The following is a 21,267-nucleotide window of genomic DNA, read 5'->3' on the forward strand; positions in this document are numbered from 1 at the left end:
TGTTGACCCAACTCCTTATGGAAATCTAGTGTCAACTAAAGGTGGTATTTCAATTCAGTGGAGGCAAAGATTGATGTTTTAGTAAATGATGTTGGGATAACTGGATAGACATTTGGAAAAAGGTGAAATTAGCTTTGTTCCTCACACTATATACTATATAGAGTTTACATTCTAAAGGGGTTGGGGGAGACAATACAGTAAATAAATTACACTTATAATAAGAAATTGTAAGTGCTAGGAGAAAGGTAAATGGGGAAAGGGGGATAGGGAAAGAGAAGAAATAAGGTGCAGAGTTTGCATTTACAGTACCTAAAAGTAGGGGCAGAAGAGGCCTCACTGATATGAATAGTAGTGTTTGAACAAAGACCTGACAACATGGAGCAAGCCATGTACATAGACTTCATTCCCAACTAGGTAAGAGCAGAAAATTACAAGCCAACCTCAATCATAAAATGGACATAACACACTGTTGAAATCCAACAAAGCAATGTGCTTAAAAAGTGAATATTATCAGGATCCACTTGGGTTTATCACAGTAATGTAGGTTTGGTTTTACATTAGAAACACATATAAATCTTTCTCACCACATTAACAAGCGATTATTTCAATAGATATAAAAATAAAATGCAGCAGTCATTCGTGATTTAAAACAGAATGACAAAACAAAACAAATAAGCACACAATAAAACAGCGTACTACAAATAGAAGCTACATTTTCAAAAAAAAGCAAACACCTAAATCCTTCATTTAGCGTCATCATTAGTAGAAATCTTAGAAACGTGACCTTTAAGATACGGAAGAATGTTCAATATTGATGCTTCTATTCATCTTTATATAAACATTCTAGTGAGTACGGTCAGAAAAGAAAGCCAAAGAATTAAGAGACAAAAATGTCGTTATTTGCAGATGATATGGTTATACAGCCCCAGCCTCTACAAACTATTAGAAGTAGTGTATTCTTATATCAGATTAATATCAGAAATCAATTGGATTTTTATATACCAGCAATTAGAACAAGATAACAATATGACTTATAATCTAATAACAGTGCAGACCCTGTGCAGAGAAAAAAAGGACTAACTTTATTGATTGATTTTTTTTTTTAAAATTTTATTTATTTATGATAGTCACACAGAGAGAGAGAGAGAGAGGCAGAGACACAGGCAGAGGGAGAAGCAGGCTCCATGCACCGGGAGCCCGACGTGGGATTCGATCCCGGGTCTCCAGGATCGCGCCCTGGGCCAAAGACAGGCGCCAAACCGCTGCGCCACCCAGGGATCCCTATTGATTGATATTAACAAAGTTCTAAGTAAATGAAAAATATGCTATATTCAAGAATAGGAAGACTCAAAATTTTTTTTAAAAGATTAAAAAAAAAAAAAGAATAGGAAGACTCAATTTCCTCAAACTGAGCTACAGATTCAATACAATGCCTATCAAAATCCAAGTTTTTTTTTTCCATGGGACTTGGAAAATGGATTCTAAAATTTACATGAGAAACAAAAGTTCAAGAATACACAGAATATTCCTGAAGAAAATAGATAAGGTGTGAGATCTGCCCTATCAGATACCAAAGAGAAAAGGCTGGAGTGATGAAAACTACAGTTTTGGCAAAGGAATAGCAGACTGGCCAGTGGAACAGGTTAAAGAAGCAAACTCAAAAACATGTAAAAAATGTTATATTATACAAACAGATATAGCTGTTATAGGGAAAGTTTGCACTATTCAATGAATTGGATTTCTCATGGGGCAAAAAAAGTAATTGGATCCGACCTTGACACAGGCACAAAAAAATTGCCTCTAGATGAACAAAGGCTTAAAAAATAAAACCTTAAACCCTCTATATTTTTATGACTTCAGGATTAGGATATGTTTCTTTGAAAAGCTAAAGAAAGAGTCATAAAGATTAACATCCAGCGTACATAAAGCCTCAAATACATCAACAAGAAACCTCCAATAGAAATCTTGAGAAAAAGAACATGCAGATGGCCAATAAGCCTAACAGGAGCATAATCTCATGAGTAATTGGAGTAAAATAAAGGCGGCCCGGAAGTCGTACCATCCTATACCTGCTAGAATGGCAAAATGAAGAAATCTGCCCACACCACGTGGTGAGTCCACCCAACGGCAGCCGCTCGCTCTGTCGGTGGGAACGCACCTCGGAAGCCAGGGCTGCGTTACCTTGTGGTCCAGTTTGCGACCTGGTGACGTCATACCTCGGGTCTCTGCAGACTTGGTCATATATACCTGAGCTCAGAATTTCATAGGGCCGATGTTCAGACAGGCTGTGCTCTGACGCAGCCCACATGGGCCGGGCAAGAAAACCGATGGAGAAAGTGCGGAAGGGAGTCACAACAAAATCTGTGCAGTGAAGATGAAAGAGCTACGGATGCATTTAATAATATAGATTCTCTGAGTGACATAATGTGAAGTAAAACGTGAGTGGCCGAGTATTACAAGGGATATGGTATCATATATGTATGCTAATATGACATATATATTTTTACTATCACCCAAACACAAACCCAAGCGAGATGAAGGACACATATATGTGGTAATAAAACTTAGAAAATAGGAGGGACGACGATTTACACAGAATTCCGGATAATTAAAAAAACAAAAAAAAAAAAAACCCACACATCCGAAAGGAGAATTAGGGGTGAGGATGGAATGGAAAGGCCTTCCTAAGGAAATTCCAAGGCTTCCAGTAAATTCTACTTCGCGAATTAGGTCGTGTGTTCATCATGTTTCGTGACTTACATATTCTGCAATTTTCAAATTAAATTTTTTTAAGAATTAAAACTTAATCTACAAAACCACACAGGCACAGGCCTCCAGGACACTAAGCCTCACAGGCCGCGGCCCGCAAGGCACTCTGGGGCAGCCGTCTCGTGGTTGGTTGCCCGCAGGGGCGGAGCCTGTGGCCTTCTATAGGCACGCGCAGAGCCACCAATCAGCGACGCCCTCACTAGCCAATCAGCGACGCCCTCGGGCGAGGCGAGCCTCGCTTTTCTCCCGCGTGAAGTCTAACTTTCCTCAGAAGCATCGTGGCGGCACAGCGCACACCTCGGGGTAAGGGGCTGGAGTGGTTGGGGCTAGAGTGGTGGGACGCCTCTCAGGAGACCAATTCCTGTGGTTTTGGCCATTGGGGACTTTTTTCAGGCGGGAGGAAGGGAGGACTTTGCCTCGCGCTCCAGTCCGAGGCTGCTTTTGATCCGTGAGGTAAATTTTTAGGGCCTCTGACAGGAAAATGAAGTCCGTGAACTTCCCTGAGGGCGGGGCTTCCTGCCGTCGAGTGACGGGTGGAATGCAGCGGGCAGAACCGGATCTGACTGGTCCCGACGGCTCAGGCCGCTTTCTGTCTCAGTAGCCGGGTGGGTGGGCTTTCGCCCGCCTGGCGTCGCTCGCTCATGCGCCCCCCCCCCCCCGTCAGAACGTGATGAACTAAGGGCTTCTCCTTTGTACCCCGTGTTCATGTCGTGAAAATTTTAGGCGGAATCGTTATTTCCCGCGGCACGGGGTGCGAACCGCCTTTATTTTAGATTTAATTTACCGTGAACTTACAGAGGGGCGTGCTGATGGGGTTAACCCCACCAACTATTCTACAGTTTCCCTTTGTGACGGAAGTGCACAGACTAGATTTGCTTGAATTTAGCGAGAATCTTGACAAAGGCGGGACTAAAATTCAGATCTCCCAGCCCCCAGAGGCGAACCCTCCTTCGGTGGGTGTGTCGTTACCTCTGCTGATTTGGGGCCAACAAAATAAGTGAGGAGGGAACTCCTAGTAAAGTGTTTTTCGACTATGATCTTTATTCGATAGCGCTGATTTTGAAAACTTAGCAGTTTACTTAAATGATGTCTTTGGATTCAGAAGGTTTGAGAGATTTATTTTGTAAAAGTCAGAAAACCTGTGACTATGGTGCCCTCTGGAAGAAAGCACACGAGGAAGTCTGGGAAGACGTCCATGGAGGATCAGGTTATAAGAGCCTATGAGTTTGAGAAAGAAGATAAAAAAGATCTGAGTGGTTCCGAGGAGGATGTCCCTGAAGGTACGCAGTGTTTAATTAAGGTGGTCGGGCAGTGACCATGTCCTGGCGGTGATCTGTTTGGGACCCACTACAGTTTAAACTTTAATAAAACTTTATTTGTAAAGCGTTTTCATGCACTTCTTGTTTCTCATTTCAAGTTTGAAAAGCTGGTACAGGGACTTCTGGGTGGCTCAGTGGTTGAGTGTCTGCCTTTGGCTCAGGTCGTGATCCCAGGGTCCTGGGATTGAGTCCTGCATCGGGCTCCCTGCAGGGAGCCTGCTTCTGCCTCTGTCTCTGCCTCTCTTTGTGTCTCTCATGAATAAATAAAATCTATTTTTTTAAAAAATGAAAAGCTGCATACCATCTCTTGCCATTACAGTCACTATTCTCCAGATGCCTGCTTCATGAATATAGAATATACACATAACATTAATGAGCAAAAATAAAAACCTGACTTACGACATTAACATGGGAAAGCTTGCAGAATTGTTCCTATAAAATGGTCCCGAATCCCGATTTAATTCCATCTAAACTGCAGGGAAAGTGTGGTATTTATATGTCTGCTTTAAAAAGTTATGTTGGCAACAAAAGCCTAAAAGTACTCAAAATTAAGATATTACACCATAAAAAAGTACCAAAATGGAATACTTAGTTTCGAAATTTTTTTTTTTTATTGTCAATGCAGGGAAGACTCCAGTAATTGATAAGCATGGGAAGAAAAGGACTTCAGCAGTATTTGAAGATGTGGGGTGATGTGCTCAAAATTATTTTTGCCTCTTACATAACCTACTTTAAGAAAAGTCTAGTTTGGTTGTGCAGTGAGTATTGTATGTAAATACATTGTACATACGGTATTTAAATCCTTAATGAGAAGTTTTTTCATGTAATTTCACAGGGGTGAAGTACAAAATATGCTGGAAAGATTTGGAGGTATGTTTTAGGAGATACTTGTCTTTTAAACGGTATACCACCTAACTTATATAACAGGAAATGTTAATCAGTGGACTACCAAGACTATTACCACATAGATTTCCTTACTTAACCTTCTCCAGTTGTCCATAGGAAGAGTAAAAATGGTATTAACGGTGTTGAGGTAAGAATGGTGATTTTATTTTATACATGTGTGAATTTAATGGACTTTGGAATTTTAGAATAAAAATGGAAGGGGAAAAGATCTACCCCTCTTTGTATGAACTTTCACAAACTCACAGACCAAGTGTTACAAACACACATATCTGTATGTTATGTTTTCATTTTCTCAATTTAGTTATTTTCTATGACATTCCTGTGTTCTTAGTAGGGGCAATATAAATTGAGCCCTTTAAAATCCCTTTTTATTGTTATTTTTTACTTTATTACATTATGTAGTTGAGAAAGGTAACCCTGCTTGCTAGTAAGAGATCTATAATCAGATAAGTTCATAAACTTTAAATGGTATATTAAATATAAGTTACCTTAACTCTGTTAGGGGATAGGTTTTTGTTTTTGTTTTTTTGTTTTTTTGTTTTTTAAGATTTTATTTATTAGAGCACAAGCCAGGAAGGGGCAGAGGAAGTGGGAGAAGCAAACTCCCCATTGAGCAGGCAGCCCAACACAATGTGGGGCTAGATCCCAGGACCTGGAGGTTGTGAACAGAGCTGAAGCCAACACTTAACCAACTAAGCCACCCAGGTGCCCCAGGGGTAGCGGTCTTAAAAAGAGAGTCAATATTTGTTTGGCTCTTCTATATGGATTATTCAGTCAAGTGTTTCTTGAAACCTTTGCTCTATTTGGTGGTGGAAAAATGTTTGTTTTGTAATCTTTTAAATTTATCATAGGTGGATATTGGAAATATGAAATATTTGTATAATACAGATCCATCATGATTAACTGAAAAATAACTATTGGCGGTAGAGCCATAGTTTAGCAAAGCATTTTTTGAGGTATTAAAAATTTTATAAAATACAGTGCTTAAAAATGTCCTATAAAAAGCTCCAGAAAGCACTCTTATTCATTGAAACTAATGTGTAACGCTGTGTTGATTATACTTCAATAAGAAATAAATGTTCTTTTAATAAGTCCACGGGAAAAAAGTTCCACAAAAGTATTTAAAAGATTTCATGAATGAATTTATCAATATATTTAAGATTTTTCTATGCTTGGTTTTTTATCTTTTTTTAGTAAAAATTATATTTAAAAGTATCACGGACTTTTTAAAACTAAATTTCCTATTTAACTGTTTTTATTCTTTTTGGATTCTTTTTAAAAATAATTTTGCGTTTCATATGATGAGTTCTAGAAATAACTCATCTAAATGAGTTTCAGTTGGAGAGTATTTTACAAATTTAGAAAAATTTAGCCTTTATTAGTTTTTTCTCATGAAAAAGTTAAAGGTCTGTCTTTGAGACCCCCCCTCTTTTTTCATGTTTAGCATTTTTCAGTCCTCTCTAAATTAAAAAATTAACCCTAGTTAGGAAAATCAAAATTGAGATACTGATAGCCGGAAATTTCCTTAGGAAAAAAAAAAACATAATCTTGCTTTTTAATATTGTACCTACTGTAAGATTTAATTTTAACCGTCTTTCCAAAACTGTTGAAGCAATTATATCTCTATTTAATTTGAATATGTGGGAATAAAATAATTTTCAACATTAAGGTTTAATGGATATTTATTTTTAATAAAGCTGACATTAACAAGGCCCTTCTTGCAAAGAGAAAAAGACTAGAACTGTATACTAAGGCTTCTCTCAAAACCAGCAACCAGAAAATTGAACATGTTTGGAAAACTCAGCAAGAGCAAAGGTAAGGTTGTTGGTTTTTTCACAGCCACAAAATTTGTATCATTTCTTGGTACAAATTATGAAAAATACTATCATTTATTTATTGGAGTCTCTAGTAAAATACATATTTGGCTTGATTTTTCTTTAAGCCTGTTAGTCCTAAAACCTTACTCCTTCACAGACTTGAGATATATTTCTTAGAAATCAATGCGGATTATAATTTTCTCCATTTAAATAACAACTGGTGTTTTTACTCTAAAGGTTATTTTCATTCTAGAAATACATTGAATAAAAAGTAAATGTCATATAAATTTATTAGCTTTGTGATAGTTACCTGTTTTTAACATTGTAGAAAAAGATCAGTTTTATTGTAAATAATCTGGATATTTTAGCTGAATTGACTTAATTGTTCTTTTTTACAAAATCATTATACCAAAATGGGGAAAAACCAAGTGGTATATTTCTATTTAGACATCTTACATGATAAACACAATAATTTGACTTAATCTACTTATATTGGAACCTATATTCAGTTGGAGAAAAAAACTGCTTGGAAATGAAATGGACTTTTCTGAAAAATGTATATATAATAAAACTTCCATAGTTTCTGAGAACTAAAGCATGTGAGAGGGCTTTTCTGTTGTTAGCTGGCTAGGAAAATCAGCATAAATCATAATTTTACTTTTTGATTTCATGTTTACAATTCAAGATGCCATTATTTCCTCTTTTAGTATTTATAAAGTATGTAATCAATTTTGTTTGGAATATTTTGATATAAAATATGAAAATATTCATTGTTATGTTTTATAGGCAGAAGCTTAACCAAGAATATTCTCAGCAGTTTGTGACTTTGTTTCAGCAGTGGGAAATGGATATGCAGAAAATTGAGGAACAAGAAGAAAAACTAGCTGTTAGTATCATGCTTAATTTTATAATCTATTATAACCAAGCATCAAGTGGGAATGGAGACCTTAGCCATGTAGTAGATCTAGGACACTCGGCTGGGTTCCATTTCCCATACTGGCTATGTGTTTCAGTCCTGCTGAATGGGAAACCAGAGAACTCAGGCACATTTGTGAAAGCTGTTGGCCTTTGCTTCCTATATTGGTTGTGATTCTTGCAGTTCTAAGTGACAAATTATCAAAGTACAAAAGAAGGATTATTGGTTTATGTAAAAGAAGTTCAGGTATAGTTTAGTTAGCTTCAGACCTAGCTGGATGGATGTAAGGAAGGACTGCATATTATATAGTGTCATTTGGGCTCTGTCTGCGATTCTTAATAGGCTCTTTCAATGTGGTAAGCAAGATAGCTTCTTAAAATTTAGACTTACTGCAAGTTTAGTAAACAGTGGACTGTTGTTTGTTTTTTTTGTTTTTTGGGTTTTGTTTTGTTTTGTTTTGTTTTTTGTTTGTTTGTTTGTTTTCAATAGCTAGCAGAAAGAAAAGTCCTCTGGAGGAATATCACTGATAAAGTTTGGATCATTTGCCCATTCCTGAACCAGTCATACGGTCAAAACATGGTTTACTCTTAATGGCCAGACTTGTGTTACATGCCCATCTCTGTGGGAGATGGAAGTGTGCTATACCCATATGTTATATAACTACAGTAACTACCCTGTTATTATTTTACTCTTTCATTTATAAAATTATCACGTATTTCTTATTTAAGAGTTAAAGTACTATTCATATTAAATAATTTTAGGGGTTGGTTGATCAGCTCAGTTTTGGAAATGTTAATATGAAATATCCAAGGGGATGTGTTGAGTAGGCCCATTGGTATAGGAGTCTGGAGTTCTGGAAAAAAAATAAGAGCTGAATGTGCAAAGTTGGGAATTCTCAACATAAAGACAGTAGTTAAGCCATAAGATGGATGAGACCACCAAGGAAGTGATTGTAAATGTAAAAGAGAGGCCTAAGGACTGATTTCTGGAATAAGTACTTCAGTGTTAAGAGTTCAGAGATATGAGGGAGAACCATAGGGTGGATTTGGCAATGTAAAGGTTGTTGATGTTCTTGATCAGAACGATTTTGGTAGAAAATGAGTGCAGAAACTTGATTAGGAGGAGTATAAAAGAATAGGAAATAGAGAAATAGGGTGGTAGCTTGAGCAGAAAAGGAATAATGTGTGGTTTTTGTTTAAGAATGAAGAAAGAGCAACATATGTTTGCTGAGAAGAATAATCTTGAGGGAAAAATAAGTAATGGAAAAGGGGGACAGTTGAATTCTTAAGAATGGTTGGAACATGTGAAGAAGTTGGGGGTAGCAGAGAACAAGGACAGTTCATCCTTAAAAACAGGAAAGAAGGTAAAGTATGTGAGCACAGATATAGGTGGGTAGATAGAAATGATGGAGACTCAAAGTTCTCTTTGGATTGGGTTTCTTTAGTGAAATAATTAGGTTATTGGATGGTAGAAAACATGTTGCCTTTTGAGGTCAAATAAAAAACTAGGGGTGGTGGAAGGGGAGGAGGGCGGGTGTTGGAGGGGAATGGGTGACGGGCACTGAGGTGGACACATGACGGGATGAGCACTGGGTGTTTTTCTGTATGTTGGTAAATTGAACACCAATAAAAATTAATTTAAAAAACAAAACAAAACAAAAAACTTTCCTGAGTGGATCAGTGAATGGACTAGGGAAATATAATTTCTAAGCAGCATTAAGGATAGAATTTAGGCCAGTGATCATGATTTCAAGTGAGACATGTTAGCATAATTGTGGGATTTTCGCTAGTCAGGACCAGCTATAGGGATGCAGGCAGAATTACTGGAGAGTTGAATTTTCCAGGATTGGAGTTTAGCCAGACAAGTGTGACAGCATGAGAATTGGGCAGGATATATGAAAGGATGAGTCACCATAGAATTTAAGCTGAATAGGAGGAAAATGAGGACATGGGAATAGGGATAGGGGATGTGAAAATGAGTAAGATGAGTGGATTTTAGGTATGATAGAGATTACTTAATTATGGTACCAAGAGGTAGCTAGCATGGTAGGCAGGTAGTGGTTGTGAATAGTGAGTTATATGGAGAAATAGCATGAATAATGAATGGTTAGACCTGAATTCTGGAAATACACTCTTTGGAATCACATCCTGGTATCACCAAATGCTAGCTGTGAAACTATGAAAAAATTATCTTGATGCCTGTTTCCTTATCTATGAAAGAGGAGTAATAACCTCATGGAGTTGTTTTGAGGATTAAATGAGTTCATATATAATATGTTTATTTAAAGAGTTCAGAGTAGTATCTAACACATAGTTAATGCGAAATTTTCTATTGTTTATACTGTGTAGAGGTTGTAGTTATTGGCAGTGACAAAATCTAGGGTATGAGCATGTACTGTGAATGGCTAAAGTAGGGTGGGGGACAAAAACCATTGGTGAAAAGTGGTCCAAGGAACTGAAAGCTAAGCATTATTGGAAAGATCATACAGGGGATCCCTGGGTGGCTCAGTGGTTTGGCACCTGCCTTTGGCCCGGGGCGCGATCTTGGAGTCCCGGGATCGAGTCCCACGTCGGGCTCCCGGCATGGAGCCTGCTTCTCCCTCCTCTTGTGTCTCTGCCCCCGCCCATCATAAATAAATAAATAAATAAATCTTAAAAAAAAAGTAAAGATCATACATGTTGATACTGAGAGCACCAAGAAAAAAAACATATTTTGGTATTGTTGGGGCACCTGCATGGCTCAGCTGAGTAAACTTCCAACTATTGATTTCAGCTCAGGTCTTGATCTCAGGGTCATGAGTTCAAGCCTGACATTGAGCTCCACATTGGGCATGGAGCCTACATTAACAAACAAAGCAAAACAATATATTTTGAGTATTGTTAAGTGTTGCTATTTTGTGACTGGTAGGATTATTACTGTTGTATATTAGTGGTGAGCTTGGTCATAATAGTTGAAACTGTTGATAGAAAAACTATTCCTTTTAAATGTAACGTAGAATAATTTTTTTGCTAAATTTTAAATTTCACCCAAATTGTTACCACATATTTTTTTTTGCTTATATTTGTAGAACTTGTTTCGACAGCAACAAAAGATTTTTCAACAGTCTAGAATTGTTCAGAGCCAGAGACTGAAAACAGTTAGACAGCTATATGAGCAGTTCGTAAAGGTCTGTTGTTGTATTTGGTTATGTAATACATTGTATAATACATTGTTATATAACATTATATTTGAAAGCAGAAGATAGTATTTTTCTAAGTTTAAGGGAAAAAATTATGTATTTTAAATTCTTTCCATTTTAAGTGTTAAATATATTTTTACTTTAGGATTCTAATGCTTTGTGGAGATTATTCAAAAAAAGAAATGGTAAATTGGGAATTTTACCTAAATATACATAATGTGCATAAAATTCTTATTTTACTAATAAGAATAGTAATAGTAATAGTTCTGTCTTAACTGAAAATAAAAAGTCCATAAATCATTTCTAGGTAGTCTTTTACTTTGTATCTCCAGAATACAAAGTACTCAATTGAAAATGAGGAATATTTTTCATTTTCTAATATATATGTACGTTATGTCATATTTCTTGTTAGGATTACTGCAGTGACTAAAAATGGCTTTATATCCCATCTTACAAGAAATGGCTCAGATACATAATAGAACGAAAAATCCAGCTGATTAAAAACTTGTGCATCGAGAATTATCTGTTATGCATATTAACAAATTATGGTTTGTGGCATTGACCTCTTTCTTATTCATGCAGATATGTACTTTTTAGTAACTATTTGTAGTTCATTGGAATCCTGCACATACCTTTTTTTTTTATTTTTTTGGTGTCAGGATTCTGTTAATCTTGTGCAAATGTTAAAATGTCACCCTTTTAAAGTAATTGGGATGCTCTGAATGAACTAGTAGTAGTTTTTTAAAAACTTTCCTATGTACATCAAAGTTATTTTTAAAAGTGTTTCCAATCAGCTTGCTCTAATGCTCCCTACAAACCATTTAATCGGTGTGAAGATTGATAAAATACTAACAAAGATTTCTTTAACTCTTATCACTAAATGTTACCACGTAGGGTAGGAACTTTAGTATTACGTTTAACTCTTCCATCTCCCTTATTATTCATAGTAGGTCTTGTAGTTTTTACTCCTGCAGTGGTTCCTTCTTTTAATCCCCAGAACTACTCTCCTAATTTACAACCACATCATTCTTTGTTTATACTACTAAACCTCAACTCATTTCTCTTCTCCAAACTACTCTTCATAGGTCTGTCATATCTTCCTAAAACAGTTCTTCCCTCCTGAAAAAGTCAATATTTCTCATTTTCAATTCAATTCTTAGATTTCAAGTCCCCTTCCATAATGTGATTCTTCTCTTTATGCTTCAGTTACTACATTTGTTAGGTAACTCCCACCCCACCAGATAATTGCCTTCTCTGAACTCATTCATTGTGTACTTCTATGCATTTATCTATGCTCTTGCTCTGAAATGTTTTTAATTACTTTTTCTTTTATATTACTCTTTTGCCAACTAAATTGGAATTAATCCCTATTTTCTACTACATAGCTATAACATGTTGCAATTCGTTCTATTAAATTTTGGATTATTTTGTATGTATCTCCTTAACTGGAATAAGGGAGTAATCATATATTACTACTTTTTAATTTCTCCACAATACTTAATGTAGTACTTTTTATATAGTAGGAGTTAGGATCACTATTTGTTAGATGGATAATAAGATTTATATAACATGTTTTTCATAAATTGAAAGATGTAGATTACAGATCATTTTATTCCTTCTAATGAATTCACATCACATTGACTTATTATAATAACATAATTACTTGATATTTAGAAAGCTTATTAGAAATGTTAATTATTATGGCATTCCTTTTTTGTTCTGTTTTGACCTTAGCAGCTCATTAACCCATTATTTTGAGCAAAGTATACTACTGTCATACCTCCTGTAATACTTGATCCATGTCTGATGGTTTTCTTCCTTTGTATTTTGGTTTCCACTATTAGAATATTTTCATTTGGCATAAATAATTCACATTATTTGAATAGTAGAAAGTTCCTACTATTGAAAATTAATTCTATAAGTTTAGAATCTGAGATGAAAAGTGATGGTTTGTAACTGAACTAGCCTTTTGTGTTTTAGAATATGGAAGAGTTGGAGAAGAATCATGATAACCTACTTACTGGTGCGCAAAATGAACTTAAAAAAGAAATGGCTATGTTGCAAAAAAAAATTATGATGGAGACTGTAAGTCGTTACATTTTAAGTTGGAAAAATGAGGAGTAATGCAAGCATTGAAATATTTTATTTGGTGAAATATGTATAACACTTATCTAAAAATTAAACAAATGTTTAATATTTCCTTTCATGTAACAGCAGCAGCAAGAGATGGCAAATGTTCGAAAGTCTCTTCAATCCATGTTATTCTGATGACTCTTTGAAGGAAGAACTTGAACCTAAGTAATATGATACAATTATAACATTAGCTAAGAGGCATGTAATTCTTTTAGAGTGGTTTAAAAATTCTAGTTTAAAATAATACATTGTGTTGTTAGCTTAAGTGCAAGACCCCTCTACTTGTTAACTTTCACATAAAGCTGAACAGTTATATGAATAGTAGCAATTCTTAAATTATTTATACCAAGTTTCCAGCTTTTTAATAGTAATAGTGTATTTTTCTCTTTAACACTTGTATATTAACTTTTAGCAATAAAGATGATTTAATTTCAGTTTTTGGCTTCGGTGTATTTGTATTAGTCCCAAAAGGTAGAAAGCTACAAAGCACAAGTTTAGAAGGTTACATTGTTCTTCTTTAAGAAAAAATATACAAAATTTATGTTATATGTACATTTTACTGTATATACTTAAGTTACACAGCCAGTACTAATGAAAATAAGATTTCAAAAGAAAATTGACTTATAAAATTTATTAAAAGCAACTTAAGTTTGTGTTCTGAAATAAACTGCTAAAAACTATTAAGAAAACTAAACAAGATATATAAAAGTTTTAAGACATGTATTTGTGAATATGTCATTTCCAGAAAGACATCTAAATGCCATTTAATTAGGCTTGGTCCACAATTAAATGACACATGCCCTTAGTAATGACTGAAAGTATGTCATTAACATACCTAATTACTTATGGTTTAAATACATCACATTCACCTTTAAAGTTAATTACCTAGAAAATATTTTGTTTTTCAGTTTTAAATTCAGTAAATGTATGGACGTTTGATTACATTCATTTTCAAACTTGAACAGTTAACTTTATACCTTGTCACTAAAACTCTGCATTTTTTAAACACAGTAACATGAAACACTAGAGTCAATAAACTAAATTGTCTCAGCATTTGAAATATATCCGCTAAACTTTACTTTTTGCTGAAATTGCTTTCACTGAATCATTCAAAACAAAAAGTAATGCCCATTAGGAGGAAAGAATTGATATTTTCCCCTCTTTTTTTCATGTTTTATATTCTGATTTTTGCCACTATAATCCACCTTTACCTTAGTTTTAAGGTTTTCCAAGTTTTAAAAAGCAAGTCCATAAGATAGTCCATGACTGTCTTTTTCTAACTATGATAACTTATACAGGAAGAAATTAACCATTATAACATTAAGGAAACAGTTCCTAAATTTTGTGAAGGGCTTTTAAGCCAAAGTGTATGTTGGAATATACATCTTAAGTACTATTTAAACCCTTAATAAAGTCCTATTTGAGCTTACTAATAGAGGCAAATAAGTACTCCAGAGTGGTTTCTATGTACTTAATTCACATATTTTTTACTTTTAAGGAATAACAACTTTCACTATTTTTTCAATATGCCTTTTTATTACTTAAGGTGTAATGTGTGTTCGTTACTCCTTTATTTTTTTTAAATTATTTCATCATAAGGCTTATGGTCTACAGAACTTGGACAAAATTAAAAATAAGGTAAAATGGGTAATCTGAGTCACAAGTCTCATACTTTTAATGAGAGTGGAAAGATAATTTATAATGTATTTAGTGATGGGATAACTGATATTTACATTATCCAGATTTCCTCATGAGCCAATGTCTATTTGAGGTAACTGGCTGATATTCTAAAGGGAAGATATTTTTGCCATGTTGTTGTCACAAATTAGTAATTTTCTTGCATCAACTTTGCTTTAGCTATTTTTTTTATGTTTCATAAAAGGGGATCTTTTTAATGTCCACTTTTTTGTGACTGAAATTTTACTATCAAGGAATAATGTTTAAAGGTTCATTTGTTTTTCTGAACTGTGAGACACATTCCTTTTACTAAATATAAATTATAGAAAATTCTAGTAGCCCTTTTAAATTCTAGTTCTGTTTCCTTTCTCCAACAGTAATTAACTCCTTTGAAAAATAGCTAAAAAAAATCATTTCTTATAACATCATTTGACTCCGTAATTACAATCCATGCACTTATGCAGTATTATGAACTCATCAATTTTTAGCAATTGAAGTAATAAGCATCACCCTTAAGATGGCTAAAATCCTCTAAGCCCTCCATTTTTATGTAATCCTTTAGCAATGAAAATCCCAAGTATCTGATAAAGATTTTTGAGACAGATTTTTAGAACCACATTGGTTTACTTTTGTGTCCTCAAAATTAAAATTTGATTTTGTTTCTAATTTATAGATTGTAATATCCTGATAATACCTGTGATCAAAAATGTTGATAGGCAATGAGGGCTTCACAACTGAAATAAACATAATGGAATCTACAGGACTTAATGTTCTATAGTCAAATATAACCTTATTTATTGTATACTAGCCTCCTGCAAAGGGGAATTTCCTTCACTCATAGGTTCCCCTAACTGCTTCTCCTCTTTTCCTTGGGCTATTAGTCAATATGCTTGTGAACCTGTTCGGGTGCTTCATGACATGAAGTCTTGAAGATATTTAGATGAAGGTGTCTTGAAATTTGCAGGCACAAAGCACTAAAATACATCATCATATCAAATGAAGAAATGACCTTTGGAAGCAAAAAAAAAAAGTATTACAATCTATCTTTTCTGAAGCAGCAATTTTTTGTCTCCCCGCCCCCCGCAAGATCTCAAACCTTAACCTAAACTTATTCAATGAAAATACAATATTTTAGAGTACTTTCATATATTTCATATTTGGATCTCCCTATAATCCTCTGGAACATGCAGAGTATGTCACAGTTATAAGTACTGAGGCTCAGAATGGTAAACGGCCTAGAAAAAATATAAAAGCTGGCAACACAATTTGTCTTCTGACTCCACATTCTTTACATTTTCTGCTGTGCAACGAAACCATAAATTTTCTATTAGGAGGGGCTGTTCGTCACTTAATAAAATCATTCCATCATATACATTTCTTTTTCCTTTGAGATGGTTGTAAGAAAATAAAGGCCTCGAAAAAACACCATAGTTGAGGGGATGCTTATACAAAATTGTGTTGAATACAAAATTGAGGAAGACACACTAAAAAGTTTACCAGAGACCAGGGACAAATGCTTCCTTTCAGAGAAAGGAGGCTCACTGCTCTGCCAGTAAAGCAGGAATTCTCTCACTCTTGAGGGGAAAATCTCCCATATCACTTACTTGAATAGCTCTTGTCTGACCCTTTTCTCACTGAAGTAAGCTTTTCTCTAATGATGTTAAAGGACATATAATGTTTTGTTTGATTCACATTAAGTGTTTTCTATTGTTTTAAATTGTGGTCCACATAGTATTTTAGAGAAAAATTCAATTTGCTTTCCTCACCGTAATCTCTACCACGGGCATAAACCAGGCCTAACTCACTACAAAATAGGTGCTTGAATTTTTAACATCTGATTTAATTATGTTAAACAATTCCATTTGGTAATACATATGCAAGATTAGTAAAAGAAACCCTATTGAGTTTTCAGATATTTTGAATAATCACCCTATTTCTTAAATTTAGATTATTTTGAAGCCCTAAAATTACGTATACTGGATAACAAATTAAAGGAAATTACTCTGATTTTCACTTTTTAGATTACTGCCTGAAAATTTGCAAGGATTAATATTTACATCTCACCACCATTTGAAGAATGGAAGACTTAAATATTTTAGTGCCCAAATCTAATAAATAGTGTAGATTATTCAAATTATCAAGAGATTAACTGAAGGATTTATTTTAGCACACTTTATTATGTGTCTATATATTACTAACAAAGCCATGAAGGTCCAGAGGTAGGGGAAAATGAAGCAAAGATGTTCAGAACCACCATTAATTGAGGACAATAAAGATAATGTCTCAAAAATGCTCCTTTCATCCATGTCTGTGATGATTGAAGAAGTTTAAGTAAAAGTCAGACACTTAAGTATTTGCATTTCTCTGGGCAGAGTGAGGTGATTTTTGTCATTGTATTGTTTTTGGTGGGGAAGAAAGATCTATTTGTAAGGTACAGGGTTGTGTTTTTAAAGATTTAAGTTGTTGGAAGCCTGATCTCCATATGTGGGCCATTTCTATACCAAAAAAAAAAAAAAAAGAAAAAAGCACAGCTTGAAAGGAGTTAATTTTAAATATTCTATTCAGGAACATATACAGAATAGACTAGATAATGAGGCTGCTATATCACTGAAGTAACTTTTTAGCATAAGGTTATCTGACATCTATTAAAGAAAAATATTAGCAGTAAAGAACTTACCATTGCTATCCAAAGAACAACATATTCGTCTATAAAATTATTAAAGTACTGGTCTAAAAATAAAAGACCTGGGCCAAAAAAGACAGTGTCTTGAAGATAGAGTTCACTTTTGGTCATGTGAGCTATCTATAAAAAGATAAACAAAATAATTTCACTATTAAATTTTAAATATTTTAACTTTCAGCTTTTAGGACAGGATTTATACTTTAATCACTATTAAGACAGATAAAGAGACCATTTAATCTCACATTTAATATGGAAATACTGATTCTAAAACTTCTCACATTCATGACTGGGTAGCTCATTAAAGTTCCCAATATTTAAATTCCTTGATATCAGAAAATTATAGTTGACAATTACAGCTAAACAGATAATTAAAAGAACTTAGCATTCAGAAAGGAAAGTATCTCCCTGAATATAACACTAACTCATTTACAGCTTTACTTGGAGCACAAACAGCCATTTATTATGACAACACCATTAAAAACCTACCCATTGTATGAAATGGTTTCCAGCTTTGTATTTGAAGACCAAGTACATTATTTATATTATGAAATATAAATGAAAGAATTTCTTACCACCAATTTTTGTGATACTTTAGCAAAGACACATCCAAACATAAGGGTATAAAGACAAGGATGCTTTTCAAACACATTAGTTGCTGACTTTTTATAGATCATTATTGCCAATATAATAATAATTCCTATGTGGAGTCCAGGTGACAAGACACTGGTGCCCTAAGGGATAAATCAGAAAATCATATTTTAACATTGCATTTATCACAGTGCAAACATTTTCTGAACATCTATTTTGTGTTAGAAACTAGAGACCTAAAGAATATAACATACTATATGGCCTAACAGAGTATACAGACCTTAACTGTGCCTTCAAACATCCGTAAAACCCTAGTGTTACAAAGAGGTAATACAGTGCCACAGATGTTTGATTTTAATTTTATATATACACACATTTTAAACTAATTGCCACTAAGAAACAGTATGATTTATTGTACACCAATTTTACTGTGCCAAAGGCCATCGACATTTGGATTGCCAAGTTAACATATTTTTGGTACAGGTATTGAAATAAAGTTTAACCTGCCAATTTTATTTTATTTTTTACTTATTTTTTTAAAATTTTATTTTTAAATAACCTCTACACCCAACATGGGACTCGAACTTAAACAACCCTGAGATCAAGTGTCACATGCTCTATCAACTGTGCCAAGCACTCCAACCTGCCAGTTTTACAAAGTACTTTAACCACCGATCAGGAAAAGTTTAATTCTGCCCTGGTCTCTCTCTATACCAACAGTCCTCACCCCTGCCTTTTTTGGCATTTGGATTGCAGATGCTCTCTTGTATAACACTCTAATTCCAACCCATTACATTTTTATCTGTGTGAATCAGGATTCTCACAATACTGCTTATCCTAAACAAAATACTGAAATAAACTTGGTATTAAGGCTTACAAAATCCCAAACTACCAATTTAAATATATTCATCAAAACAGCATTATTCTTGTTTATTGTTTACATGTTATAAATTAGAATTTACTATAAAATTACAGCAATATTATAAATACTATATATACTATAATATATAGTATGCATAATAAAATATGTGTACTATATGTTAATAAGTTATAAAAATTTAGACTAATAAAATAGTGCTTTTATCTGTAGTATGGTTCTGTAGATTTTATTCAAGAAAATCTGCTGCTAAAAATATTGGAAAATCAACAGCATCGTGTTTGAATTTTTGTCTTCCTTCAAACATTTATTACTTATTTCTTAATAAAATATTCTCTAAAGTGGATACTGATCCTCACTAAATCTTATTTTCTTTAGTAAAATTCATGTTCCAGGTAGTACTCTATTTTATGATCCATGGTCAAGCAACAAGTATTCCTAAGCACCTCATACATAGTACTGAAGTCAACTGACAAAACACCTCAGAAAATGACTGATTTTTCCAAATATATCAGGACTTCTGTATCTAAATAAGTTTTATACTTATGAAATAAATTGGCTCTCAAGATAATTTCAAAGGAATCCACATAATTCATAAATTTTCAATCTTTAGAATACATTTTATATACATGAATCAGAAGCAATTTATGTCATGTAAGAAAATGAGGCTTTTTTTTTTACTAAAAATGCCACATTTCATGTTTATTATTCTTATTTATTAAACCTGGCTCCATATGACTTTGGCTTTTTCTCAAAATCGTAGCTACTCTTGAAGGACAGAAATTTTGAACTACAGAACCAAAGAAATCCAAGAGAGTAAGCTATCGCTCAAATGACTCTAAAAAGTCCAACAATGTTTTCATATTTTTTTTTCCTTTTTAAGTAGGCCCCTGGGCATGGAGCCCAACACAGGGCTTGAACTCATGACCCTGAGATCAAGACCTGAGCTGGGACTCTCAGCTGACTGAGCCACCCAGGAGCCCCAAACTGTGTTTTGATAGAAGATGGCATCACTAGACTAAGTACTTATCTTCTTATATTTATCTTAAAGATGACAGTATGGTTTTTAAAAACATAGATATCATATTTGTTTAAAAGTTGGCAGGAATTCTGACCCTTTCCCATATAAAAGTATTGAAGTTTTAAAGAAATAAGTATGAATAAATACAAAAGTATTATAGCATGAGCAAAGTGTAAAAAAAAAAAAGCACACAATTCACAAGTACCTATTCAATGTAAGAATTAAGGTGTAAAATTTTACCTTTTAAAATATTAGAATAAAAAAAATAAAAAAATAAAATATTAGATACAAAAGTATTATAAATACAAAAGTATTATAGCATGAGCAAAGTGTAAAAAAAAAGCACACAATTCACAAGTACCTATTCAATGTAAGAATTAAGGTGTATAATTTTACCTTTTAAAATATTAGAATAAAAAAAACAAAAAAAATAAAAAAATAAAATATTAGAATAATTTTTAACAATACATTTCAGTGAAATTTCAATAAAATTTATTTCATGAGTATTAAATTGCCTTGTATGTGAAACCATGACCTTTGGCAACTTTTCTGCTATTAAATCAGGAATTCATTTCCTTCTTCTTCTCCTCCTCCTCCTCCTCCTCCTCCTCCTCCTCCTCCTCTCCCCTATTAATGTAAGGTACAATATGCAAGAAAACAAATGGCAACTCAATTATATAAGGTAATGAGACAGTGGATGATTACACAGGATGTCAGAAAAGTCTGCTAAGAAAAATAGAAAGTCAAAACTTTTAAAAATACTTTTGGGGCAGCCCCAGTGGCCCAGTGGTTTAGTGCCACCTTCAGCCCGGGGTGTGATCCTGGGAGCCTGAGATTGAGCCCCACATCGACCACACATTGGGCCCCCTGCATGGAGCCTGCTTCTCCCTCTGCCTGTGTCTCTGTCTCTCTCTCTCTCTCTGTGTCTCTCAAGCACAAATAAAATCTTTAAAAAAAATACTTTTGTATTATGTGCCTAAAAAGAAAGATATTTGGTTTCCTTTCCCATTCTTGGAACATTGACATGCTTTTAGTATCTCTGGATCTGATAATAATAAAACTTATAATAAAATTAATATTAAATGATGATGAAATTAATATCTTACTGCTATAGTGGATCCATTCTTGCCAACACCACCATGGAGGATAACATGGAAATAATTTGAACAGGAAAATATTGCTCCACCTACTACTCCAAGAACTGGAAAGATCTTCAATTTTATTTCTAGAATGGGTATCTTTAGGGGTAGAGGAAAGAAACAAATCATTAAGAAAAAATAATTTCTTTTCCTATTAAATAGTAAAGAAACATTATGATATGGCCCTGTATGATTAGGTATCCTTTTTCTTATAATCAAACCTTAACTCCTGGATATAGCCTGT

General features: G+C 34.0%; 2 protein-coding genes across 3 annotated transcripts in view; one reads left to right on the forward strand and one right to left on the reverse strand.

The window, feature by feature from the left end:
- Positions 1 to 3,043: 3,043 nt before the first annotated feature.
- SYCP3 (synaptonemal complex protein 3) lies at positions 3,044 to 13,173 on the forward strand. Its single transcript, XM_041738362.1, has 9 exons — positions 3,044 to 3,072; positions 3,904 to 4,049; positions 4,714 to 4,777; positions 4,924 to 4,958; positions 6,692 to 6,809; positions 7,598 to 7,697; positions 10,795 to 10,893; positions 12,886 to 12,990; positions 13,120 to 13,173. Exons 2-9 carry the CDS (start codon positions 3,917 to 3,919, stop codon positions 13,171 to 13,173), a joined length of 708 nt encoding a protein of 235 aa, XP_041594296.1. The 5' UTR covers positions 3,044 to 3,072; positions 3,904 to 3,916.
- Positions 13,030 to 21,267, reverse strand: part of CHPT1 (choline phosphotransferase 1) — a 29,251-nt gene continuing 21,013 nt past the window's right edge. Inside the window, exons 5-9 of one of the 2 annotated variants that reach the window (XR_005985219.1) lie at positions 20,991 to 21,122; positions 17,971 to 18,129; positions 17,393 to 17,518; positions 15,525 to 15,724; positions 13,030 to 13,199 (exon numbers count right to left, since the gene is read on the reverse strand). Coding sequence is in view for 1 of the 2 variants with exons in the window: in XM_041738361.1 (XP_041594295.1) it covers positions 13,155 to 13,199; positions 15,614 to 15,724; positions 17,393 to 17,518; positions 17,971 to 18,129; positions 20,991 to 21,122 (573 nt within the window). In the remaining variant the exon portion in view is untranslated. The remainder of the gene's footprint in view (positions 13,200 to 15,524; positions 15,725 to 17,392; positions 17,519 to 17,970; positions 18,130 to 20,990; positions 21,123 to 21,267) is intronic. The other variant, XM_041738361.1, reaches the window with a different exon arrangement.

The sequence above is a fragment of the Vulpes lagopus genome, chromosome 23 (assembly GCF_018345385.1).
Source record: "Vulpes lagopus strain Blue_001 chromosome 23, ASM1834538v1, whole genome shotgun sequence".
Taxonomy (NCBI): domain Eukaryota; kingdom Metazoa; phylum Chordata; class Mammalia; order Carnivora; family Canidae; genus Vulpes; species Vulpes lagopus.